This window comes from Podarcis melisellensis (genome assembly GCF_964234715.1).
Source record: "Podarcis melisellensis genome assembly, chromosome: 7".
Classification (NCBI taxonomy): Eukaryota; Metazoa; Chordata; class Lepidosauria; order Squamata; family Lacertidae; genus Podarcis; species Podarcis melisellensis.
Window position 1 is genome coordinate 2,034,465 of NC_138539.1, and position 26,893 is coordinate 2,061,357.

General features: G+C 48.9%; 1 protein-coding gene and 1 long non-coding RNA gene across 4 annotated transcripts; one reads left to right on the top strand and one right to left on the bottom strand.

The window, feature by feature from the left end:
• Positions 1-1,618: 1,618 nt before the first annotated feature.
• Positions 1,619-26,271, bottom strand: LRRC24 (leucine rich repeat containing 24). Of its 3 annotated transcripts, XR_014170332.1 has the most exons (6): positions 26,129-26,271; positions 8,229-8,403; positions 6,020-6,298; positions 4,553-4,721; positions 2,610-3,889; positions 1,619-2,557 (listed from the first exon to the last, which is right to left on the bottom strand). XR_014170332.1 is itself a non-coding variant. In XM_081918851.1 (5 exons), the coding sequence occupies exons 1-5, from the start codon at positions 26,161-26,163 to the stop codon at positions 2,871-2,873; spliced, it is 1,674 nt and encodes a 557-aa protein (XP_081774977.1). In that variant the 5' UTR covers positions 26,164-26,271; the 3' UTR covers positions 1,619-2,870. The 3 variants fall into 3 exon arrangements, 2 of the variants coding, with proteins under 2 accessions (XP_081774977.1, XP_081774976.1); XM_081918851.1 differs by having other exon boundaries at positions 1,619-3,889; positions 8,229-8,400; XM_081918850.1 differs by having other exon boundaries at positions 1,619-3,889.
• Positions 20,424-23,605, top strand: LOC309374421. The gene is made up of 2 exons (XR_014170578.1): positions 20,424-20,585; positions 23,404-23,605. It is a non-coding gene; the product is annotated as an uncharacterized lncRNA (long non-coding RNA).
• Positions 26,272-26,893: the final 622 nt, after the last annotated feature.

The window sequence follows — 26,893 nt, forward strand, 5'->3', positions numbered from 1 at the left end:
TTATCTCTGACCGGGTAACGGCCGGTCCTGATCCCCCCGTGACTCACCTCCCTGTCTCGCCCGAAGGTGCACTCCTCCTGCGAGTACTCAGGTCTCTCCTTCTCTCAGACCTCAGTCTCTGCAGCTCAGGAGACGTTGGTGGGTGACTAGACCCAGAGGCCGCCTCTGCCTCCCCTGACCCAACCAGTAGTGGAGCAGCTGTAAGTGATGGCCCAGCTGAAGGCAACGAAGTCATCCCTGCATCTGGAGCCAGGGCAGGCTCAGGCCCCTGACTAGGCCCAGCTGCTACTTGTTGCAGGGGAATCTGTGCAGACCGGGGCTCTTCAGAATCAGGCCCCAGACTCGGTTCAGATGCCGCCTGAGGCAGAGGATCCGGTGCAGACCAAGACTCCTCTGGTTCTGAGTCCGAGTCCCAGGCCATCACACTATGGTGCCATGAACATTGCAATTTTAAGTGCACTTTCCGGGCGCCAATTACTTGTTTTTTATATGCTGTAAGTCACCCTGGGGCCTTCAGCTGAAGCGCTGCTGGTGGTGATAATGCTAACAGTAGTTAGATTCCCACAAGACCTGGAGAGCCACAGGCCAGATGTACCCAAGAAGCCTGTTTTCAGAGAGTGCAATGCTGGTTTTTGCCATTGCAACCAGAGTGCTTTTCCCACTGTAGTGCGAAGAACCACACCTATGCCAGGCAATTGCACCCTCTAAAGTATCCTCTCATGACCCCTTGGGGTGGGAGACAAGAATTCAAAGCAACTGCCCAGAAAGGGTCATAGACTCGCAATTTTTAGGTTTGCACACAGACTGCAGGGTTCCTTCCTTCCTTGGCAGGAGAACTGGTGGAGAAATCCAGGTGCTACAAGATTACATGCAAGTCACAACTGAGTGCTGCATTTATACTGGAAAGTGAGGGTGGAATCTTTGCTGCAGCACAAAGCAACATCGACATGGAGTCTCACAGTACAGTGAAGACTTTCCAAATTCATTGTGGCCTATGCCAGCGTTTGCCAACCTGGTGCTTTGTACTACAACTCCCAACAGCCCCAGTTGATGGGAGTTGCAGTACAAAACATCTGGAGGGCAGCAGGTGGGTGAAGTCTGCCCTGGGCTGATCTTCCAGGGTTGAAATGGGCAACCAGAAAGTTGTTTTATGGGGTAGTTAGCAAAAGCAGGCAGTTCAATCCCTCTCCTCCCTGTATGATAATTCTGCATGTGCCATTTTTTGCTCTTGGCTCTCTCTGGCCTGGATATGGTCTGATCCAGAGGGTGGGGGAGATAGGGAGTAGCTGGCCTTCCTCCCATCCCCGCTCTCTGAGTCCAGGGAGGAATATAGTCAGCAAAACAGACTGTGCTCTGTGCAGGGACTGGCTGCTTAGTTTGTAGAGCCTTTGAGAGAGCTCCCTGGATGTTCTGCATCATCCTCATCATGCTCTGCCTAAAATGTATTATCGCAGGATCAGGAAAATGTGAAAAATAGAAATCCCCAAAGCTACACCCTACTTATAGGTGTGCAAGGAAATGTGTGACTGCAACTCGTTTTGCACCACAATTGTGTGTCAGCGCGCACACTTTCCACAAGGGGATGTGCAGTAAGAATTTATAAATAATACAAATGAAATACCGGTCCTTGGCACCCCCCCGGCACCAGCTACATTTTATTGGCTTCTCGTTTGCTCAGATCGCTATGCGGCGCTGCCATTTCCATTTTCCTGGCAGAGCCTGGTGGTACCTCCCCATTTCCTGTGGTTTTCAAGGTTCCTGCAAAACCACAGTTGTGTAGCACCAGAAAAGGGGGGTGGGGTGGCTGTGCAGGTGAGGGGTGGGGGGGGGTCTACCTGTGGGACTTACAAATACAGTGGAGCTGTTCAACTCATTGGGATTGTCACAGTATGTTTTCCTTCATCCTTAAAACGAAACAAAAACGAAACAAAACACCAAATTGGAAAACAAATGTCACACTTGTCCTCCGGCCGGAGAAGCTCTCCCTGTTCTCGGAAGGTATATCCCGGCGCCCCCCCCCCGGCTTCATCTCCACAGTGTCAGTTGAAGGTCAGTGAAAGAGTGGGGGGAAACAGGGTGGTCAAAACTGCACAGGGTGTGACATTTATGGACTTCTATCTCCATCAGCTTCTTGTCAAGAGACTGAACTTACGCCTAGGAAGTGGTTTTTCTTTCATTCCATTCGCTGAGTAATCAAATTCCTTCTGTCCAACCACAGGGTACACATTGGAGGGCAAACTGGGGGGCAACTGGGATAAATCAAGGGGTGCGGCCTTGTTGCTGTCCATCAGTGGCCACCAGTTCGGTACCCCATAACCAGAGCTTTTTTCCCAGGGGGAACTCGCCGGAACTCAGTTCCAGCACCTCTCAGGTGGGCGCCGTTTGCATTCTAAGAGAACGAGGGAGGTGTTCATGGTGAGTTCCAGCACCTCTTTTTCTAGAATAGCACCGCCTGTAACACTTTCTGAATGGACCTTCTTATGGAAGCCTCTTGAACCGCTCTCCTGTCTTTGCGGAGAGCATCCAGGAAGTTCCAGAGAGACCGAGGGAGTACTTACTCCCGAGGAACGGTGCCGAGAGGGTGAGACACACTTCCATTTGGCAGCCACTGTGGAGCGAGATTGCTCCCGGGGGAGAGGCTTAGAAAGAAATCCCCCGTCTCCCCGTTGGGTGCCACTAACGGCCACCGAAGCATCATGGGCTCCACTCCTGCATCACCTTAAGCCGCAAAGAAGGCAGACCTATCGGGAAGGCCGGGGCGGAGGTGAAAGGTCAAGGAAGCAGCTCCCCTAAGGGGGCAGGGGAGTCCACCCACCCAAAGGTTTCCTGGGCACCTTGCTTGTGGGCTCTCCCCGCCTGCCCAAAATCCTTCAGCAGTGGATTTCGTAAGCAATCTGAGGCTGGAACATGAGTCCCTGGTTGACAAAGAGCTCGCTGGCTTCCGGGGGGCCGTCTTCTTCCCCTTCCAAGGTCTGGGTGGCTTGATCCTGCAGCTGTTCGGGGAAGGTCCCCACCAGGCCCTGGGGGTCCTTGTAAGTGGCAAAGAGGGGCTTGTTGCGGTCGATGACGAACATCTCGTGGCCCCTCTCATCCCGGTACTCCTCCAGCTGGGCGAAGGTGGTAGGCCCATCCGAGTAGTCGTTGACGTAGAGGATGTTCTCCTCCTTCTTGGCCTTTTTCCGCTTGCGGTGCTTCCGGTAGATCATGATCACCAGGAGGAGGGCCACCAGGGCCAGGAGGGAGATGGCCACGGCGATGGCCGTCTGCGTGGCCATGCTGAGGGCGTTGAAGTCCATGCTCTCCATGTCGTAGAGGGGCTCCTGGCTGATATCTACTGAGGCCGGGTAGCCGCGCGACGTCTGCTGCTGTTGCTGCTGGGAGAGGTTGACCATGAGGTGGAAGAGGACCCGGGCCGTCCCGCCCGGGTTGGAGGCCTCACACTCGTACTTGCCGGCATGGGCCACCGTCACGTTGTTGAGGAAGAGCATCCCGCTGCCCGTGTCCGACTGCTCAAAGCGCTCCCCCACGCTGCGCTCGCTCAGGGCAAAGGTCCCGCCTGGGAGCCGGGAGCCACTGGCCTTGGCACCCCCAGCCCCCCGCCAGTGCGCCAGCTTGCGCCACGTCACCAGGGGCTGCGGGTAGCCCGAGGCCTGGCAGGAAACGCGCAGGTCGTCGCCCAGCCGCGCCGTCACTTCCAGGGGCTCGACCTGCACGACCGGCGGGATGCAGATGAGGCTGTTGCCGGAGACGTCCATCAGGCTCTGGTAAGCCAGGCGAGGGGGCTCCGCGCACACGATCTTCTTGTCCTGGGGGCTCAGGAGCCGCTGCCCGTCCTCCTTGATCCAGGAGCTCAGCCAGTGCAGGGAGCAGTCACAGCGCCAAGGGTTCTCTGCCAGGAGGAAGGGAGGGAGAGTAGGGGGGTGGGTCTGGTTACAAGTCTGTGTCACACCAGGAGTCTCCCACTGCCTCCCCACCACTCTCCACTCCACAGCCCCATGCAAAATAAGAATATAGGAAGAGCCTGCTGCCTCAAGCCAATGGCCCATCCAGCCCAACATCTCATATCAGACGACCAGATGCCCCTGTGAGAAACCCGCAAGCAGGTGTTTTTTTTATATACATGCTTTTTATTGGTGTGTCATTTAATACAAACAAACAAAATACAGTAAAATTCAACAATCATTTCCCCACACTCTGCTTTTTCCACCGTTTCTTATTGTATCCAATCCTATCTACATCGTAAGATTTATTTCAGTCCTGCCAGAGTCTTCAGATTTCTACAGTTATTATTTATGTACTCCATAAATTTACTCCAATCTTTTTGGAATTTTATAAATAATATATTATTACCTTTTCCAGCCCAATCTTTGTGGCTCTTGCAGAGATTTCCTCCCAGCCTGACATGCCCGCATCCCTCCTGCCTACCCCAGCTTTTCTACCTTGGGGGCAATAAGAGAAGTGGGCAGCAGAGCCAGCTTTGAAATGGCTGAGCTGGCATGAGCACTTCTGGCCTGCAGGTGGCGCCAGAAGAGCTGCCAGCGCGGCGGCTCACCTGTCAATCGCAGCACCTGAAGACTGATGAGGGGCCGGAGAGCCACCCGGCTGATGGTGCGCAGGTTGTTCTTGCTGAGGTCGAGCAGCGCCAGCGAGGTCAGACCAGCCAGCGCCTGGTCCTCCAGAGTCTCTATGCTGTTCTCCTGTAAGTGGAGCTCCTGCAACCTCTGCAAGAGAGAGAATCAGATGGCACATTAGGTAGAAAGAAGGCCTGGAACCGTTATCCACTTCTTCCTTGTTTTGGTACCACTGCTGTTTGGGGCTGTTTGTCCCTCATTCGTTTGCCCTGCCCATGCAGCCAGCCCGATGCAAATTGGGAGCTCTTGGCCAGGAGTCCAACGCCCTGCAAGGCAGGAATCACAACTAGAGGATGCAAGACAGATGGCCGTTCACTCTCACATTAGGAGAGCCCACAACCTCCCGAGGGAGACCATTCAACTGTGAAATGGCTCTTAACAGTTGGAAAGTTTTTTTCTGAGATTTAGTCAGAATCTCCTTTCTTGTAACTTGAATCCACTGGCTTGGGTCCCATCCTCTGGAGCAGCAGAAAACAAGTTGGCTCCCTTGACCGAAGAACAGTACACTCCTTCTATCTGAGATGGTTTTCCTCTTCCACCGAGCGCGCAGCTTCGGGAGGGACGCACATGGAGCGGTGAGGGAGGAAGGGGACACCCGCCTAGCCAGCCAGAAGAGCCAAATCAACGCTGGCAATCAGCGGGGTGACAGATGTCACAGCCAGATCGCCCTCACATCCTAATTGCAAATTCAAATGTATCCCTATCGTGTTTTAGGACTTCCTTAATATTGTATGTGGGCTGGAACTGGTCTGTGACAGAAATAATAAAATTCATTCATTCAAGTTGGCTCCATATTCCATGTGACAGCGGTCTAGGTGGCATTGAAGAAGGCTAGCAGATCTCCTTAAAGTCTCCTCTTTTCCAGGCTAAACATACCCACCTCCCTCAACCATTCCTCATAATATTTGGGGGCCCTTTGCCATCTCTTTACCAGACCCTTTACCATCTCGGTCACCCTCCTCTGCACACCTTTCCAGTTTACCAATGTCCTCTGTCAATTTTGGTGCCCAGAACTGGACACAGTTTAATTGTGTACTGAAAGTCCCTGCTGTTCCTGATATTAACGACAAGTGCTTGAACTTGCTTTTAAAATTCACACAACTGACTTTGTAATGCAGCTATTTCCATAATGCTTGGTTGCATACAGTAGGAATTAGCTAAGAGTTAGCTCCTCCAAGTCATTCATCTCTTTGCACTAAGCCGCTGCAGATCAGGGATGAAAGTGAGAGTTGCTTATACCCTGACTAATACTGAGCCTCACTTCCCTCATCCATAAAATGGGAACAGCAGGGTCCTAATGCAGAAAACATGGCTGCTTCTGGGAGGCAGACTGGGGCCACCTTGATGGACAATGGGCTCGCTTTCCGGACTGCCCCTGAGGGTCTCACCTCCAGGTCACAGAAGGTGAAGTCGGGCAGCCGGGTGATCTGGTTGCCCGCCAGGTAAAGGACTCGCAGGTGCTCCAAGCCCTTAAAGATGCTGCTGTTGATGAGGTGGATGCGGTTGCCATTGAGCGCCAGTTCCAGCAGCCGGTTCTGGTTGCGGAAGGCGCCTGGCTCCAGGGCTGAGATGGTGTTGTTCTGCATGTAGAGGTACTGCAGGCCCGAGAGAGATGCCAGGTCTTGCTGGTGAATCTGCGTGATGCCGTTGTCCTGAAGAAAAACCGTCTAAATGGGGAGAAATAAATAAATAAATAAATAACAAATTTTATTTATATCCCGCCCTCCCCAGCCGAAGCCGGGCTCAGGGCGGCTAACAACAATAAAATAATACAACATTCTAAAATCATTTCATTATAAAATTAATTTAAATCAAATTGATGGCAACCACTGGGCTAGAGTTCTGTGAAGATTGCCAAAGGAGGGAGTCAGGCTGTGCCCTGACCAAAGGCCTGGTGGAACAGCTCTGTCTTGCAGGCCCTGCGGAAAGATGTCAAGTCCCACAGGGCCCTAGTCTCTTGTGACAGAGCGTTCCACCAGATCGGAGCCACAGCCGAAAAAGCCCTGGCTCTGGTTGAGGCCAGCCTAACCTCTCTGTGGCCTGGGACCTTCAAGATGTTTTTATTTGAAGACCGTAAGTTCCTCTGTGGGACATACCAGGAGAGGCGGTCCCGTAGGTACGAGGGTCCTAGGCCCTATAGGGCTTTAAAGGTTAAAACCAGCACCTTAAACCTGATCCTGTAGTCCACTGGGAGCCAGTGCAGCTGGTATAGCACCGGGTGAATGTGATCTCACAGCAAGGACCCCGTAAGGAGTCTCACTGCAGCATTCTGCACCCGCTGGAGAAAGCCAGGGGAGATGCCATCAGTTAAACTCTGAGCTCAACATAGTGTCAGCTCCTGGAAGAACAACAATCCGATTTTCTTGTCTGACTTTAGATTGAACCTCACCATGTTCTGAAGTCTATGTACTACAGCTCTTTAATAGCAAATCACCTGATTCATTTTGCTTCTTTATAAAATATTTTGATTACTTAATCAAGCTCTAAAAAGAAGAGGGTAGTAAAGGAGTGGGCATGGGAGAGGATATGCTCTTTCACATGCGAAGGTTACATTTGGAGCCCAAAGGCTTGGTGGTGGTAGTAATGTGTCTGCGTGCACACACTTTGGTTTTTTATATACGCTCTCCATTTTATTGGTTTAATATATTTGTTGTAGCTCCACATCCCTAAGGGTCTGAGCTGGCTAAAGCAGATTAAAAAAAAAACTATACCAGGTACACACACACACAAATCCCGCCGCCACCCAGATTCAAACACAGCAAATTGGCAGTCTATTAAAAAGTAATTCTTGACACTTGCATGCTCAAGAAAGCATTTCCATATTCTTTTACAATTTTGTAGGTTATATTGGCTCAACACCAAATCAGTCATTGTATATGAGAGAGACATCACCTTGCCAACAAAGGTCTGTATAGTTCAAGCTATGGTTTTCCCAGTAGTGATGTATGGAAGTGAGAGCTGGACCATAAAGAAGGCTGATCGCCGAAGAACGGATGCTTTTGAATTATGGTGCTGGAGGAGACTCTTGAGAGTCCCATGGACTGCAAGAAGATCAAACCTCTCCATTCTGAAGGAAATCAGCCCTGAGTGCTCACTGGAAGGACAGATCCTGAAGCTGAGGCTCCAAGACTTTGGCCACCTCCTGAGAAGAGAAGACTCCCTGGAAAAGACCCTGATGTTGGGAAAGATGGAGGGCGCAACGAGAAGGGGACGACAGAGGACGAGGTGGTGGGATGGTGTTCTCGAAGCTGCGAACATGAGTTTGACCAAACTGCAGGAGGCAGTGGAAGACAGGAGGGCCTGGTGTGCTCTGGTCCAGGGGGTCACGAAGAGTCGGAAACGACTAAACAACAACAACAACATGCTACTTCTACAGAGATTCCAATTTTGGTGTTTTCGGAAAGACACCGTTCATTGTTCCTATTGTTAACGTTTGAATTTATTTATTTTTGAAAGCAAGCCAGCATTTGCACTGAACGGACGACAGTATTATGAGGTAGGTTAGGTTGGGTTGAGAAAGGAAACCTGGCCCTAATGGTCACCCCCCCCCCACCCCAGTGGTGCTGGGAGTTGGGCTTCCTCCCACCTGAGCCTTACCTGGGTGGAGGGATGGATGTTGCCTGGGATCTCTTTGAGGCCCAAAGAGCCACACTCCACGGTCATACTGTAGCAGCGGCAGGTGGCTGGGCAAGTGCGGGCCTGGAGTGCCAGGAGACCCAACAGCAGGAGGGAAACAAGCGTGGGCTCCACCGGAGCCATCCTAGAGCAGCTGCTGGCGAGAGAGAGAGAGAGAGAGAGATTGAATGGTTGTATTTCTATGCCGCTTTCCAGTCAAATGAATCCCAGAGCAGCTTAACAAACAGTAGCAGAAGAGAACATCACAGGGACGGCATAAATCACATAACAAATGTTCAGTAAAACAATTCCAATCTGTAAAATGATATTAGCAAACCAGCAGCTAAAGAAATAAGCTAAGCATCACGATTACAGTGTAAGGCATATTACATGATTAACAAATCAATAAGGCATTTGTAATCTATAAAACAGTATTGACAAAATAATATAAACCCTATTAAATTCCTAGATACTCCCTCTCCCCTTCCCCCAATGACTCATGAGTCCCCGTCAGGGAAAAAGACACAATTTAAATAAATATATAATAACTGTAATATTTCACTCTATTCGGATCATTAAAATACACATACACACATCCATCATACAGGAGGAACCTATCTAGTAGAAATACCAGAACACACACCACAGAAAATCCACAATAGGTTATAGCAGAGGCTCAACAAACCACAGAAGAGAAATAGAATCACAGAACTAAATCACTATTTTATTATTTTATCTCTCCTCTCTTCCTAAGAGTTAAATATGTTGTACATTGAGTTTTCCCCCCGCCAACATTTTATCTTAACAATCCTGTGAGGTAGTTTAAACAAAGTCAATAATAACAATAATAAACATAAAAATAAACAGCTGCAAAGGCCTTTGGCCCTCCAGATATTGCTGGACCACAATTCCCATCATCCGTGTACTTATATGGATGCTGCGGAATCTCCTTTTTAGAGCTGGCAGACGCCTTCTTTGCCAACCTTTTGAACGCATGCTGAAAATGTTCCCATTCCTCCATGCCTACACAGGCAATTAAGAAGACATCCGTCCAATTCATGTCTGCTTTTAACTTTTTTTGGTTTTAAAAATATTTCTATCATTTTATAACAATTCCATTTAAATGTATATAATACAACAAATTAACCAAGAATAACAAAAAACAACAACCCGAAAGTGACAGTTTGTTTTCTGTTTTCTAAGCATTTATGTGTTTCTTTGATGAAGCCTGGAAGTACTGAGACATAATGGCATCTCTTAGTCAAATAAGTCCCTCCTAATATATTTTTAATGGTTTTTATTGTATGGGTTTCTGTTTATATTGCCACAAACCACTTTGATATATATATATATATATATTTGCTTTCGTAGATTTTCACGGGTACAGGAATACTTCAACAGTATTTATAGGAACTCAAACACTGAGATCCTGCTCTGTTCCAGTAACAAGAAGCCGAAAGCACCAGCCTGAAGATGACGAGTGAGACCTCGTCGAAACGTCGCCTAGACACCCCAACTTTTACACGGGAAGACACCCGAGGACACCAAAACCTGCATATATATATATATATATATATATATATATATGGCACAGTGGTATATATCTTAATTAAACAGGCAGGCATGTCCTGGATACACTGTTTGCCTTGCAGGATGAAGGAGAGCGATGTGCGGTTCCCCTAAGAAGACTCCTCCACGATCAGTCCAAGAGTCCAGCATTCATTTCTTTCCAGTGACCTACAAGAGGCCTAAGAAAAGCCCGCAAGCGGAAAAGGCACGCTCCTGCACTCAAGCATTCTTTCCTATCCTCCCCAGCAACTTGGAGTCACAGGCAGGCTGCTTCTAATCCACAAGGACAATAAAATAGATCATTGTGACTAGCAGCCATCGTTAGCCTTCCACTCCTCCAAGAATTCTTCCAATCCCCCTTTGAAGCCGTCCAAGATGGCGGCCATGCACTTCTCGTGAACTCCACAGTTCCACCATGCATGGTGTGATTCAGTCCTTGCTCACCTGGGAGTTGCTTTGGTATCGAGGATTCTTTGCGGTTGGCCCTACAGCTTGTCTACATGCATGGCGATGACCACCATGTCAACCAAACAGATGAGAACCTCTCTTTGGAGAGAGTCCATCTGGGGTCTTTGCCTTAGTGTGGGCTGCTAGATGATCCTCTGGGTTCAGCCACTGGCTGTAACCAAGGTACCAAAACCATGGCAACAGGCATCTAAAAATATAGGTACCAGTGGATGCCGCTGATATGGCTGGATCCTTGCCACCAGGTGGAAACTGCTTGCAGAGCAGGACTGGGGTGAAGCCAAAGTGAGGACTTTGCTGCAAAAAGGAGGCCGGAGAAGTAGAACACACTCACCTTGCACCCCCTGGCATCTCAGCTCAGCACGCCACCGTCTCATCTTCCCCACTGCCCCTTAGCTGGGGAGGGATAGTTCAGTGGCTTCTAAACCCATTAGAGGCTTTGAGCAACGTCACCAACAATCAGGGAAAAGCACTATAGTGCTACAGGCATCCTAATGAGAGATTAGGGTGAGGCTGCAGACACGCTGTGTGGGGCAATGGTCTTAAAGTCTCCCCTGCCTCTGGTTCCAGAGAAGAGGATCTAACCAGCTGGAAGAACAGATGGGGGAATGGATGCTGCCCTCAGAGATTTGGTAGGTTGTTTGTGCCAATCTCTGGATGAAGCTTCCTCTTAATTTCTCCATCAGCCTCAAAGCTCCTGTTCTTGCATGCCTGTCCCATCTCTGCTTCGCCAACCCCCAGCTACGGGCCTATTTTGATACGCAACTTTGCACTCAAGCAATCTCCTGCTGCAAAAGTAATTATCGCTGCTTTGGTGTTATAACAATGGTTTAGTATTCATGCGCCGACGCTCTGGCAAATGCACATTATGTTTTGGATGTGCATTGTATTGATATTCCACACCGCAGTGATTATACATGTATTCATTGCATTCTTGTTATCTTTCGAATCTCCTCTTGTTGACCTTGTTTATCTTCCGCACATCTGGTTTTGCGATCTGTGCCTTGAAACTTCTGTGGAGGACCTCAACTTGGCCAAATTGTAAGCCACAGGGGGGAAAGGCCATCATAGTTCAGTGGTAGAGCACCTCTCTGGGGTCGCCTCCAGGGAGGGCGGAGAATGTTCTCTGTTTGAAGCCCTAGAGAACCCGTACAATTCAGTGCGTAAGAAATATTGAACCAACAGATGGGCACGCACTGTGTACACACCATGCATTTAAAGCACATCCTGGGAACGGTACCTTGTCAAGGGTGCTGGGAACTGAAGCTCTGTAAAGGGTACACTACATTTCTCATGGGGGAGAGCAAAGTGCTTTAAATGTATGATGTGTACATAGCCTCAGTACAAGGTAGCTTCCTATGACTCCAGGCCTTTTTGATGCCAAAGCTAATACAGCCAACTCTGCTGTGATTACATATTCATGGAATAAGCTAGTTTGGAACACAGCCCTGCTTGCAATGATGGGGACAGCCTCTACCTCCTTGCTTCTAAAGCAGCCTCTCTCCCTTTCTCCAAATCCTTCCGTAGACTCTCTTCTTTGCCCCAACAGCACAGGAGGAATTGGTGGCCACCGACTTGGATGGCTTCAAAAGAGGATGGACACATTCATGGAGGAAAGGGCTATCTGTGGCTACTAGCCATGGTAGTTATACCCTGTAATGCCACAGCTGGAGGCAGAAATGTTTCTGAATACCAGTTGCTGGAAAACACAGATTCTGCTCAAAATCAATTCAGTTCCCCTGGTCAGCCTTTTCTACCACACTGTTGTTATTGCAGCAACAATCACGGTCGAGTGAGTTGCAGTTGTGCAAGAACTGAGCCTTTTTGGGGTGTCCTGACTCACAGAAGGGTACCCTGCTGAACTGGACCAAAGACCCACCTAATCTGGCACCCCACAGTAGCCATTCAGATGGCTGCAGGGGCACCACAAACAGAGCATGAGGGAAATACCCCCCACAGTGGTTATTCCTCAGCAATAGGTTAAAAAAAGCCTGCTGCCTCTGGATCCTGGAAGGAGCATACAACCATCACCAATAGCTAATGTTATGATAGGCTGCATCAACAGAAGTATAGTGATCAGATCAAGGAAAGCAATGGTACTGCTCTGTTCTGCCTTGGTCAGACCCTACCTGGAGTCCTGTGTCCAGTTCTGGGTGCCACAGCTTTAGGAGGATATTGACATGATAGAAGGTGTGCAGAGGATGGAGACCAGGATCATCAAAGGTCTGGAAACAGAGCCTCATGAGGAATGGTTGAAGGAGTTGGGTTTGTTGTCTGTTACTCAAGAGGGAGGGCCCCAAACCAATGGATTCAAGTTACAAGAAAGGAGATTTCGACTGAGTGTTAGGAATAACTTTAAGAGCTAAAAATGCTAGAAGGGCCTTTACACTCGCCAGAAGCTCAGTTCTGCCCTCGCTGGTCCTGGAAGGAGCCTTTAAGAAAGTCCCATATGCTCAGAGACATTGCGCCTGTTCATTGGGGGAGATGGGAAGCCCAGAGCACTTGTTCTTTAGATGTCCCTTTTATGAAGAGGCACGGAGTGAGACCATTGATCCCCTACTGGTGAGGCTCGCTGACCTCCCGGAAAAGCAAAAATCCGACTTTTTCCTGTTAGGCAAAGATCAGAAGACGATCTGGATGGTCACCACATTCTGTGTACAGATCTGTAGGCGCAGACCATCTCCCAACTCAAACTAGTTCATTAACAAATTCCCCAAACTTGGTTCCATGGGTGACTCTGGGTCAGCTCCCTGCGGTAGTTTATTGTTGTACATTGTTTTTAAATTTATTGTTGTACATGGTTTTAATTGTTTGTTTTCCTTCTGTGACTGTACCCCCCAAGTGTGTTTTATAAGGTGGTCTCTGACCGTAATAAATTATCTATCTATCTGGGACGCAGGTGGCACTGTGGGTAAAAGCCTCAGCGCCTAGGACTTGCCGATCGAAAGGTCGGCGGTTCGAATCCCCACGGCGGGGTGCGCTCCTGTCACTCGGTCCCAGCGTCTGCCAACCTAGCAGTTCGAAAGCACCCCCGGGTGCAAGTAGATAAATAGGGACCGCTTACTAGCGGGAAGGTAAACGGCGTTCCGTGTGCTGCGCTGGCTCGCCAGATGCAGCTTGTCACGCTGGCCACGTGACCCTGAAGTGTCTGCGGACAGCGCTGGCTCCCGGCCTCTAGAGTGAGATGAGTGCACAACCCTAGAGTCTGTCAAGACTGGCCCGTACGGGCAGGGGTACCTCTATCTATCTATCTATCTATCTATCTATCTATCTATCTATCTATCTATCTCTATATCTACCTACCTATCTACCTACCTATCTATATCTATCTATCTATCTATCTATCTATCTATCTATCTATCTATCTATCTATCTTTAAGAACTTTAAGAGCAGTGGAAATGACTCCCTCTGAGGGCAGAGGGTTCTCCTTCCTTGGAGGTTTATAAACAGAGTTTGGGTGGCTATCTGTTAGGGATTCTTTAGTTGTGATTCCTGCGTTGCAGGGGGTTAGACTAGATGACCCTTGGGGGTTCCCTTCCAACTCTACAATTCTATGACTCTATCATGAGGAGGAGCCATCAGGTCCCTTTTGCTGCTCAGGCACTTGCCCAGCTGAGGTGGGGTTGCTGTTCCCTGCTAGCCTGCAGGGTCCCTTTTCACTGCACTCTTCTGTGTCATCTCTTGCTCAGTTAATTGCCTCCCGCTCTCTTTAATGCATAATAAATAATGAGCAAGCAAGGCCTTATTAAAATTTCATCGGGAGTTTGCAGCCGCTGCAAGAGATTGGGGTAAAATGGGAGGGGGGTGCCCTCCATCTGTTCATTCACAGAGGCAGCTCGGCCTCCCGGCAGATGAATTAGAGAGAGGAGCATCCAGCTATATTAATCAGCCGTTACTCCATGAGAAGCCTTCATCAGGATCTCGCTGGGATGCTGGAGGGAAAAGATGGAGGACAAGGCAGCAAACATCCTCCTAATGCCACTCTATAAATCCAAAGCACATCCACAGTGTCAAAATACTGGCTGCGGGCGCAGTCCTCTCTGCTGCCTAATTGCTAACAAAAGGGCGCCCTGCAGTGCCTGGAAGCCAAAGCCCCTGATCTCTTTTTCAGTACAGTGGCTCAACCACAAAAACCATAAGGAGAGCACCTCTGAGTAAATGCAGAGTGTCGACTGAGTGAATCCAACCAAGCCTTATGAGGAACAGTTCAACGAGTTGGGTACATTTAGCCTGGAGAAGAGAAGACTGAGAGGACCGAAATCAATGGATCCAAACTACAAGAAAGGAGATTCTGCCTAAACATTAGGAAGAAATTTCTGACTGTAAGAGCTGTTCAATACAGTGGTACCTCGGGTTAAGAACTTAATTCGTTCTGGAGGTCTGTTCTTAACTTGAAACTGTTCTTAACCTGAAGCACCACTTTAGCTAATGGGGCCTCCTGCTGTACGATTTCTGTTCTCATCCTGAAGCAAACTTCTTAACCCGAGGTAATATTTCTGGGTTAGCGGAGTCTGTAACCTGAAGCGCATGTAACCCGAGGTACCACTGTACTGGAACAGACCATACTATTTAAAGCACATTCCCTGCCACAGAAAAAGAATCATGGGAACTGCAGCTTTCCCTCAAAGAACTAAAGTTCCCAGTGCCCTTAAACTACAGTTCCCAGGATTCTGGTTGAGGGTGCTTTAAGTGTACAGTGGTATCTTGGGTTAAGTACTTAATTTGTTCTGGAGGTCCGTTCTTAACCTGAAATTGTTCTTAACCTGAAGCACCACTTTAGCTAATGGGGCCTCCTGCTGTCGCCGCACTGTGGCCACACAATTTCTGTTCTAATCCTGAAGCAAAGTTCTTATCCCGAGGTATTATTTCTGGGTTAGTGGAGTCTGTAACCTGAAGCGTATATAACCTGAAGCGTATGTAACCCGAGGTACCACTGTATGGTGCAGGCTCAGTCTAAGAATGAAATACTGTACTGTACTGTAATGGACTGAAAAGAGATCCTTCATTGAGAGAAGGCGCTCACTAGGAACTCTCCAATGTGCTGAAGCAACCAAGCCGCCTTCCTTGTGGGCTTAGGACAGCAGCTCTTGTCCGGCTGCTGCATAAACACTCCAGGCCTTTGCTCGGTTGCAAAGCTTTGCTGCAATGCCAGGATCCCTTGAAACATGCTTTGAAACAGCACCCCCAGGGCAGCACTTTGCAAAGCCAGCCTGGAAACATATTCTTTTTGGCACTCAGTACCAGACAACTCTGAGGGCGAGGGCACCCAGAAAAAGCAAACCCGACAGGGAAACCTACTTTGCATTTACATAGTGATAAGCTCATCGCGGGGAGGACAATTTTCTTGTGAATGCAACCAGCATGTGGCTTGAGGGGGTAGCAGGGAGAAAGAGCATGTGAGCTGGAAGGCTCCATGCAACGGGAGAAATGGAAAAATGCAAGTCTCGCAAATGGAAACACGGGTTCAGAATTACAGTACAGGGAAATGCAGGCCTTTTCGCTTTGAGCACACTTCTAGGTGTGCTGCCTGATCCCGCAGAAGTGGCTTGCTGAGGCTCTAGCATGTTTAGAAAGTTGATGTAAGTTTTAATGTGTTCAATTTATTGCTATTCTAACTGTGTTTAATTTATTGCTATTTTAACATTCCCCAAGTCTTTAATGGTTGCTGTCGATTCTTCTTGATAATTTCATTGTTTTATCTTTTCTGGCAAGCCATTCTGAAGGGATCTTTTTATAAGCAAGCAGTGTCCAGAGTTTACAAAATAAGTAAATAAAATATTCAGTAAGTGGGACAGACTTTGACAACCTGGTTTGGGGCTAAAACTCTCACCAGCATGTTGCATAGCCTACAGCCATGGGGCCTATCATGAAGATAACTGGGGAATTGGAGGGGGGCAGAGCTGGATGGGCTACTGATCACCCTCATGCCTTGTGGCAGATTGAACTAGATGACCACTTGTGTGTCGCCAACTCTACATCTCTATGATTCAGGACCTCATCTGTTCCACCTACGCCTGCTCATGAGGCCATCTCCTTAATGTGAGAGAAACATTCTCGCTAAACTGAAAAACAAAAAGTCTAACACCCACTCGAGTGCCAACAGGAAGCTGCTCTGCTCCTCACAGGAAGTCCCCCTCTATTTTGTCATCCAACATTCCTTTCTCCAGGACACGGGTTCAAAACATCTACTAGATTATGAAGCTCTTATGGTGGCTGAGGGCAAGTCAGTCTCAGTCTCTCTCTCTCTGCTTCTTCATCTCTTAAGTGGTAGTAATAGCCCACCTAGCAGTTTGAAAGCATGTCAAAGTACAAGTAGATAAATAGGTACCACTCTGGCGGGAAGGTAAACGGCGTTTCCATGTGCTGCTCTGGTTCGGCAGAAGCTGCTTAGTGATGCTGGCCACATGACCCGGAAGCTGTACGCTGGCTCCCTCGGCCAGTAAAGCGAGATGAACGCCGCAACCCCAGAGTCGGCCATGACTGGACCTAATGGTCAGGGGTCCCTTTACCTTTAATAGCAATCTACCTTGGGATATTGCTGTGAGAGGCAGACGTGCCACAAAGACTGGACGACATGTGGGAAGTCTGGAGCGCTTATAAATAGGACGTAGCTATAATGTGTTTTTAAATTATTGTAATCCGCTCTGATCCTCAAAAGATAGGGTGGGGATTAAATAATATTATCAGCCTCTTAATAATGAAGGATTATAAAGGATCCTCCTTTGAGATTATAATGGATCACGCATGATGGTTCACCATAAAGCTGAAACAAGAGGGATGACCCCCAAACCTGACCTTGAGGCCTGGCATGGCATAATTGTGGGGCAGAGAGAGGTTGGCATAGATCAGGAAAGAGGGGCTTGTTGGGATTGAGCCATTGTGAAGTTTATATAACAATAAATGGCATGCAGAAAGAGGCTAGAGAAAGGTTTCTCTCTCTCGCAAGACCAGAACTGAATGTTGGCAGTTTCAGGACAGATAAAAGAAAGTCTTTCTTCACATAGTGGATAGTTAAGCTATGGAACTCCCTCACACAGCAGATAGTGATGGCTACCAAAAAGAAGGCTTTAAAAGATTACACACATTCATGGAAGAGGAGAGGGCTCTTGATGCTCAAAGTACGTTTCTGAGCACAATTCAAAGTGTTGGTGCTGACCTTTAAAGTCCTAAACGGCCTCGGTCCCGTATACCTGAAGGAACGTCTCTACCCCCATCTTTCTGCAAAGACATTGAGGTCCAGCACTGAAGACCTTCTGGTGGTTCCCTCACTGCAAGAAGCAAAGCTACAGGGAACCAGGCAGAGGGCCTTCTCGGTAGTGGTACCCTCCCTGTGGAACGCCCTCCCATCACATGTCAACAAGATAAACAACTACCTGACCTTTAGAAGACATCTGAAGGCAGCCCTGTTTAGGGAAGTTTTTAATGTGTGACATTTTAATGTATTTTAAATCTTTGTTGGAAGCCGCCCAGAGTGGCTGGGGAAACTCAGCCAGATGGGCGGGGTACAAATAATAAATACTACTTATTATTATTACTATTATTATATTATTATAGCACCCAGGATGGCTATTCTCCACCTCCATGGTCAGAAGCAGCAATGCTTCTGAATACTAGTTCCTGGAAGGAGGGGAGAGTGCTGCTCTTGTGCTCAGTCTGCTTACTGGTTTTTCCCACTGGGGCATCTGGCTGGCCATTGTGAGAACAGAATACTGGGATGGATGTGACATTGGCCTGATCCAGCAGGGCTCTTCTTGTGCGAGGGGACCACTTCCGTTTTTCCAGTGTTGACAACATTTAACATGGTATTCTGGGCTGGTGGACTTTTACCATAGCAAGCCAAGAGCCTTGGGACAGCTGCTCCACTTACGCAGACGGAGAGACTGCCACAGAAGCATGCTGGGGCACAATGATGACTTCTTCCTGAATTGGGTCCCCTCTGCATTTAGAAAGCTGCAAATAATTCTAAAGCAGCTTAATGGTATGGGGAGGATTTGAGAGCCAGCCTGCTAAGGAGATGGATTAGACACCAGCAAGAAGAAGCAGCCCTGCCAGGACACCTGGCTCCCTAGGAAGGGTAGTGGAACAACACGACTCAATTGTCTATCACAGTCAGGGAGGACACACAAGCTTCAAAAAGCCTAGAGTGTCAACGTGGAAGCCAGGAAGACATGCTTGTGAGCTCCTGGGTTATGGCCCCCTCCCTCTCTGGAGGAAGAAGGAAGACGTAAATACTTTTTCCGCCCAAGTTTTCAAGTTAATTGGTAATAAATACACTGAAACATCTACATTTATCAAAGTATTTATGCTGATAGATTTTCATTATTAAGCATATATTGTAACTGGGAACAGAGGTACCAGCCTTCTACAGAGCCAGACACTTTGTCTTATCTAACTCCATACTGTCTGCACTGAGAGGCAAAGGCTCATATTTACCCACACTCATTGTTTTTTTTTAATTAGGAGGAACATTAATATATTAGTGGTCTGTCTTATACTCATCCATTAAGTAGGCTTGTTCCTTTTACTATGTTAGCCACTTCGAGGAACAAAAATGCAATGAATAAGTTCAATAACAAACTAATAAAGGCATCAGCTACAAGAAAGTTCTCCTACACAACCCCCATGAACTAAATGGGAGCCACACAAGAGCATCCCACCAGGGCTTGCAAGAGAGAACTATGGATTGTAGGTCCAATGACATCAGTAGCTGAAGAGGTATAACAGGAAGGGTTCCTCCTTCCCCATGTGAAAAAGCATGCTGCTGTTAAATAGCAAATAAGTACACATGTTAAAAGGGATGCGGGTGGCGCTGTGGGTTAAACCACAGAGCCTAGGACCTGCCGATCAGAAGGTCGGCGGTTCAAATCCCCGTGACGGGGTGAGCTCCCATTGCTCGGTCCCTGCTCCTGCCAACCTAGCAGTTCGAAAGCATGTCAAAGTGCAAGTAGATAAATAGGTACCACTCTGGCGGGAAGGTAAACGACGTTTCCGTGCACTGCTCTGGTTCACCAGAAGCGGCTTATTCATGCTGGCCACATGACCCGGAAGCTGGACGTCGGCTCCCTCGGCCAGGAAAGCGAGATGAGCGCCGCAACTCCAGAGTCATCCACAACTGGACCTAAGGGTCAGGGGTCCCTTTACCTTTACTTTAAAAAGGGAATGTACATGAGCTGAGGATGTTTGCTTGATGGGATCCTGCATGTTCACCTCTGAAAAGATGCAATATAAGAAGAAGAAGAGTTTTGGATTTGATATCCCGCTTTATCACTCCCCTTCAGGAGTCTCAAAGCAGCTAACATTCTCCTTTCCCTTCCTCCCCCACAACAAACACTCTGTGAGGTGAGTGGGGCTGAGAGACTTCAGAGAAGTATGACTGGCCAAAGGTCACCCAGCAGCTGCATGTGGAGCAACGGGGAAGCAAACCCGGTTCCCCAGATTACAAGTCTACCGCTCTTAACCACTACACCACCACCACCCTTCTTTTTTTCATTTCATTTTTAAGTTATATACCGCTATATTAAAAAGGCTATATTACAATACACAAGGCGGTTTATAAGCTGGGGGAAAAAACAAATATACAAGATCACAAATCATATAGCAATACAAATATGTAATTATGACTATGTATGTATGTATGTAAAGCAGCATCACCAACATGCTTAGAGATGCCCCCTCTCCTCTTCAAGCCACTGGGCATCTCTTATTTCAATGACAGTTCATATAAATGCATTTAACGTCGTAACTTGCCCACTACCCAGCGCTGCTGAACTATGCTCCACCCCAATCTCATGCTGTCAGATTTGTCTGAAACCAGCTTGGTGGAGGAGATGCAATCTCTTCTGGTGTATCTGGGGGCAGGAGAAGGGAGGGGATAATATGTGGGGCAAGATGTGCAGCAAGGGGACCGCAACACTGTTGGCGTATTTATTGCTGGCACTTCTGCCAAGCAGGTCTGCTGTTGCCATGGCGCAGGCAACTGGCTGCAATGCCCACTAAGTTGGGAGACATCAGGGGAAGGGGGTGGCAGCACCGATGCCATGCTAAGCAGGACCCCTAGGGCACAATTCCCTCACTCTGCTGTCACGGTGGCAGGCTCCTGTCAGACCAATTTAGGGCGTTTCACAACAGAGGCTTGAGGAAGGCTGCATTTGCAAATGTTTTTGGTATGAGGTAAGAAAAATAAAGAGAAAGGTATCTACATCTAATGTGCATTCAAGCTAATGTTGGTTTTTTACATCCACAGTACGTTCTGCCCTCCAGTGACACGACCCCCTGTTTAGCAGGGGCAGCCTCTGAATTTTCTGGTTAGTACGGTATTTAAAAAATATCTTTGTTGCTTTTGCAGAGACAAATGTTGTCAGTGTGCACTAAAGTTCTTCGCATTTCAGGCTCCCCACCTGGATCTCTAGAACTTAAGTATTTGGGGGGAGGGGATATTCATTTTTATTCCATGTGCATACAGTTGCAGCTACCCTACATATGCAACGAGATTATTTGCAAGATTAAGCACTCATTTTTAAAAAACAAAGAAAAGCTACGGTCAGTATAATATGTACATCAGCCAGAGAAAAGCTTTCCAACAATATTTGGGGTGGTTGTGAAGGGTGTATGCTGTTCCAAGCACCCCAAAGCTGCTCTGGTTTTCTTCTGGAAAATACTGGAGGGTATTAATTGAATATATATATTATCCTTTTTCTTCTGAACAGTGTCTCCTGTTCCCCAGAAAGAATTGTTTTGGAGCAAGCCATTCCTGGCTTATGGTCCCTCCAGACATCCTTTCCATTGTGCACTCATGATGATCTGCACTCAGGATGGTATTGGAGCTGTTAGACACAATTCTGCTTTCAACACTGCTTGCACTGTAGACACAAGACTCCTGCCTTCGAGGAGGCAATAATGTGGTAACATTGTGGGAGCATCACAAGACAGGACAGTGTGTGGATGGTTCAGTATAAACCCACCACCACTAATGCACTATTATTGTGTCAATGGCATGTCGCAGAACTCATCCTCCAAAAGGCAACAGTCTGGAAGGACTCTTCTATTGCTGTCTCCTTGGAGCACAGTATACATGTGTGCTGATACTGTTAGGCACACCGTGTATATTGATAGCACCATATAAATGATAAAATTGACACTGTAGAGTATTATTTTTATCATTATTATTTATTGAATTTATATACCGTCGTATACCCGGAGGTTTTAGGGCATTTCACAGAACAAAATAAAAATGTAAAACCACAAATTATATAATCAAAATAAAAAGAACAACCCAATAACCCCCCAAAAAACCACCGCATTTTAAAAGGGCATAGGATGTCAATCAAATCAACCAAAGGCCTGGTTAAAAAGGAATGCTTTTCGCTGGCGCTTAAAGGCATATAGTGAAGGCGCCAGGCAAACTTCCCTGGGGAGAGCATGCCACAAATGGGGAGCCACTGCAGAGAAGGCCCCGTTCTCATGTTGCCACCCTCCGGACCTCCTGAGGAGGCGGCACATGAAGAAGGGCCTCAGAAGATGATCCCAAGGTCCGGGTAGGTCATTATGGAAAGAGGCAGTCCTTGAGGTATTGCGGTCCTGAGACGTTTAAGGCTTTATAGGTCAAAACTAGCACTTTTAACTTGGCTCGGAAACTAATTGGTAGCCAGTGCAGTCAGACCAGGATCAATGTAATATGCTCAAACCATCTTTCTCCAGTGAGCTACCTGGCTGCTGAATTCTGCACCAGCTGAAGTTTCCGAACTGTCTTCAGAAGCAGTCCTACGTATAACGCATTGCAGTAATCTAGCCTTGAGGTCACCAGAGCATAGACAACAGTAGTTAGGCTATCCCTATCCAGAAAGGGGCGTAGCTGGGCCACCAGCCGAAGCTTATGGAAGGCACTCGGGGCCACCAAGGCCACCTGAGCCTCGAGTGACAGCAAAGGACTCAGGAGTAACCCCAGGCTATGAACCTTCTCCTTCAGGGGCAACGTAACCCTATCAAGAGCAGGCAACCGCCCACCCATCTGGTCTAGGGAACCACCCACAGTCAGTGCCTCAGTAATCTGGATTGAGTTTCAGTTTGCTGGGTCTCATCCAGTCCATTACCAAGTCAAGACACTGGTCCAGCACTCCCACTGCCTCACCTGCAAATGTAAAGGAGAAATAGAGCTGAGTGTCATCAGCATACTGCTGACAATGTATTCTGAAACCCTGGATAACCCCACCCAGCGGTTTCATGTAGATGTTAAACAATGTGGGGGATAGGATTGAGCCCTGCCGGACCCCACATTGAAGGTTCCACGGGGCTGCAAAGCATTCCCCAAGCAACACCCTATGGGAACAACTGTCCAAGTAGGTCTGGAACCTCCTCAAAGCGGCGCCACCCACCCCTAGTTCGGACAGAAGGGTACCATGGTCGGTGGCATCGAAAGCCACTGAGATGTTGAGAAGAATTAACAAGGACATGTTTCTCTTGTCTCTGTCTCAACAAAGGTCATGATACAGGGCAAACAGCAGTTTAAGTGCCAAACTTTTGGCAAAGCATCCAACTTTTGTCAGAAGAAAAACAGCATCACCTGTTTTCACATTAAAACATACACTCTTGCTTTAGTTTGGCCACACTTCAGTGGCCAAACGCCACTAAAAAAAAGTTTGCATTCAGTGAATCCCTAAATACCACAACTTCTCACAATGTATAAATATAGCAGTGGTCAGATCCAGTATCCCTGAAGTGGTTAACTTCTTAAATGCGAGCTCAAGGAGTGCACTTAGGGGGCAGCAGGACCCTCAGACTCAGGTTTGGAAGTGATCCAAACCATTGTTTGGAGCTGTAATATTTGGGGGGACTTGCAATGATGCCGTTGTGCTCCCAAGGATTCCTTGCAATGTGGCAGAGAACTTGGTGAAGGTGGGGAATGAGAGACTCTCTCTCAGGTCACCCACAGTAGCAGCCTAGCACACAGACATCAAACATGGCAAGCTTCATCAGAAACCAAAAAAAGTTGTGCTGCCATAGGGAAGCTGCACCTGTTGGATTTCAGTTTGCTGCACAGGCTGCCAGAAAGAAGCTGCTGTTCCCAGTGCTGGAGAGCTATTCTGCAACAGAAGCCTCAATCCTTTTTCCTTTTCTTTTTGGCAGGGTGTGTATATGTGTCTGTGGTCCCAGCCTTTGCTGTATACACAGGGAAACACGGCACTCCCTGTTTGTTACTATAGCTCCATCATTTGCCGTTGAGTAGCTATGGCAACCTGTGTGAACCAGGGGAAGGGAGCAGAGAACCACTCACAAGACTGTGCAAACATTGCCTAATCAATAAAGCTGGCAAACAGGGGCTTGCAAATTGGGTTGCACAAGCCCTTCATTTAATTCTCTCTTTTTCTAAGAGGATTTCATGAAAGGAGTACAGTACAAACACTTCTTATGAAAGGAGTTAACCTTACTCCCAAAGCATTATTTCGTGTGAACCTTATCAGAGTACATATCACAGTTCAGAGGCTTATCAGAGAACACATCACAGCTCAGAGAAGACACTTCCTTCACTTGAGCACAGGCCCTGGGTCAATCATTCAGATCTGGGAATGTCCCTTTCCTGACGCCCTAGAGAGTCTGCCAGTCAGTGCAGACAACACTAAGCCAAATGGACCAAGGGTCTTAACTTGGTACAAGACAGTTTCTTGTGATCCTGGAACCCACCCCACTTTCACTCCCCTTCCCAGGATGCCTCTGTCCACCAGAGACAGCAACTTTTCCTTTTTCAACAATGGGAGACATCCTTCCCATGAACTGGGGGAACGTGGCTCCCGGGTGGAGTCTATAAAGGGGCCTTTGGCTTCCCCTTGGAGGTTTTGGACTACAATGCTCATCAGCCCCAGCCAGCAGTGGTCAGAGATGTCCAAAACATCTGGAGGGTACAAAGTTGCTGAAGGTTGCTGCAAAATGTTTCTGAAGGGATTTCCCTCCCCTGGAACAACCTTGGCTTTGCATACATGATGCTTGAGTTCTGGCTTGCCCTAATTCCATCTCTCCTCCTCCCTTTCCCCCCAATCATGTTATTTTTTAAAGGTGGTCATTAATGAATACAGTGGTACCTCGGGTTAAGTACTTACTTCATTCCGGAGGTCCGTTCTTAACCTGAAACTGTTCTTAACCTGAAGCACCACTTTAGTTAATGGGGCCTCCTGCTGCGCAATTTCTGTTCTTATCCTGAAGCAAAGTTCTTAATCTGAAGCACTATTTCTGGGTTAGCGGAGTCGGTAACCTGAAGTGTATGTAACCTGAAGCGTATGTAACCCGAGGTACCACTGTACACATACCCAAGGACCTGTGTGCATGCAATATCTCTTAAAGGAGTGGAAAACCCCACCAAACAATGCCCCTGTAAAACCAAAAGACATCTCTCACAAACAAGCCCACAAATGTTACTAATCCACAATAATTTGGACTACAATGTGTGGCTACATGCCTGCACTGAGAGCACCAGTCACCCTCAAGATTACGAAAACTTTCCTCCTTCTTTACCTGGCAGAGTTATTTCTTCCCTACAGATGGCAAAACGATCAGCTGTTTACAAACCAGCTATAGATAATAGGGGAAAACAAACAAAAACAAACGAACCCTCCCCATTCAGTTTAAAATACTACACTGAATTCAAAGTTAACTCAAGACACTAAGCAGAAACCCCAGCAAGAATGCCTGCCTGGGTTCAGACGGCTGCTCTTAAGAAGACAAGATGTCTCTGCATGTGGCACAAGGATGGGGGGCCATCTCACCAGCCCATAAAGGTGATGGCGGGGGGGGGGAGGCTTAAAGAAGAAGCTGGCTTCCAAAGTAAGTGTGCAGGTCCCAAACCACATCAGACTTCGTAAATTAAAGACATCAAACCACATCAGACTTCCTAGATTAAAGACATCAGGCTCAAGGTACCAGTCATGGATGGCAATCGGCCCCATGGAGAATGATTGCGAAAACCTTTTGCCAAGGCTCACTGGGTGTGGGGGGAAATGGGTAGAAAGGGGAGCCCCCGACAGGTGCATCCCACGATCCAGAGAGCTGGGGTAAGAGAATCTGATACGCTTGTTGCACGCTTAGAGGTCTGGGTTCAAATCCCAGTTCAGCCCTGGCCAGGGGGAAAGGGCAGTCGCATCTTTTTGCATCTCTTTGGACACAGAAGGTCGCAGCCCCGGCATCTCCACTCATACAAGGGTCAGGGGTTGGGAACAGATCTCTCTTCCTACCTGAGACCCAGGAGAGCCACTTCTAGGCTGGGGGAGCCGAAGAGCCCTGAATGGCCTTGCCCAGTCTTCCCATACCTCCAGCAAGCCCCACTGCTAACAGGGGCGGGAAGGCAATAGACCTTCCACCTTAACCTTGCTGGATCGGCCCCATTAGCTGGCAGTCCAAGGAAGAATGGGGGGAGGCGGGATGGAGAGAGGATGCTCTGAGGAGGCTGCCCATCCTGGCATGCCATCCATGCCATCCATGCCCTCCTGCCCCCTTCTCCTCCAGAGCCCAAGCGCTGCCTCCTTTGGGGGGGAAGCGTCCCAAGGAAAAAAAAACCCCACACACAAACCAGCACCCTAATGGAGCAACTGGGAGAGGGGAGACCCTTCGGGGGCCACCCAGTAACTCTGCCAGGGAGCAGCGCGGCTGAGAGGCGGCTCCTGGTCGCGCGGCGGGACCTTGTGGCGGGGAGTCCCAAAGGCCCCGTCTCTCCCTTGACAGACGTCACTGGGCGCGCGACCCCCGCCCGCTCGCGAGTTACCTCAGGGTGGTTGGGGGCCGCTGCCGCCTCTCCCTCAGGCGGACAGGTAGGCCGTCCGGCTCCCCTCAGCTCCCCCGCCCCGCGAAGGTCACCGGGTCTCACCTGCAGCAGCGCCGCCGGGCCCCTCTCCATGGCATCCGCCGGCCGCCCGGCCTCGCAGCAGCGCCGGGAGGAGCGGCCGAGGGCTGAGGGGGCGGCCAGAGGACGAGGGGCCGCCTCGCCACAGACACCACCACACGCGACGCCGCTCGCCTCGACGCGCTTCTGCCGCCCGCGCGCGCCCCGCTCGGCCTTTTAAGCCCCGCCGAGGCCCCGCCCCGCGCCCGCCGCAGCCAACCGCGCCGCGACGATGTGACGTCAGGCGGGCCGCCGCTCCGGTTGGGCGGCCGCCGGAGACCCGGTCTGGGAGGAGGAGGAGGAGGAGGCGGGGCGCGGAGAAGCCCCGCCCACCCAGGTGAGCGGCTGCACCTTTGGGTGGGGGGCCGTGGAGGGAAGGGGCGTCATCGCCCCAGGGAAGACCGGGAGGGGCAACATGGGGGGAAAACATAGCTGTCAACTTTTCCCTTTTCTTACGAGGAATCCTATTCGGAATAAGGGAATTTCCCTTTAAAAAGGGGAAAAGTTGACAGCTATGGGGGGGAAATGATTCACAGGTGGTATTTTGCTCCCAGTAGGCTTGCTAAGGGACGTGGGTGGCGCTGTGGGTTCAACCACAGAGCCTAGGACTTGCTGATCAGAAGGTCAGCGGTTCGAATCCCCACAACGGGGTGAGCTCCCGTTGCTCGGTCCCTGCTCCTGCCAAGCTAGCAGTTCGAAAGCACGTCAAAGTGCAAGTAGATAAGTAGGTACCACTCCAGTGGGAAGGTA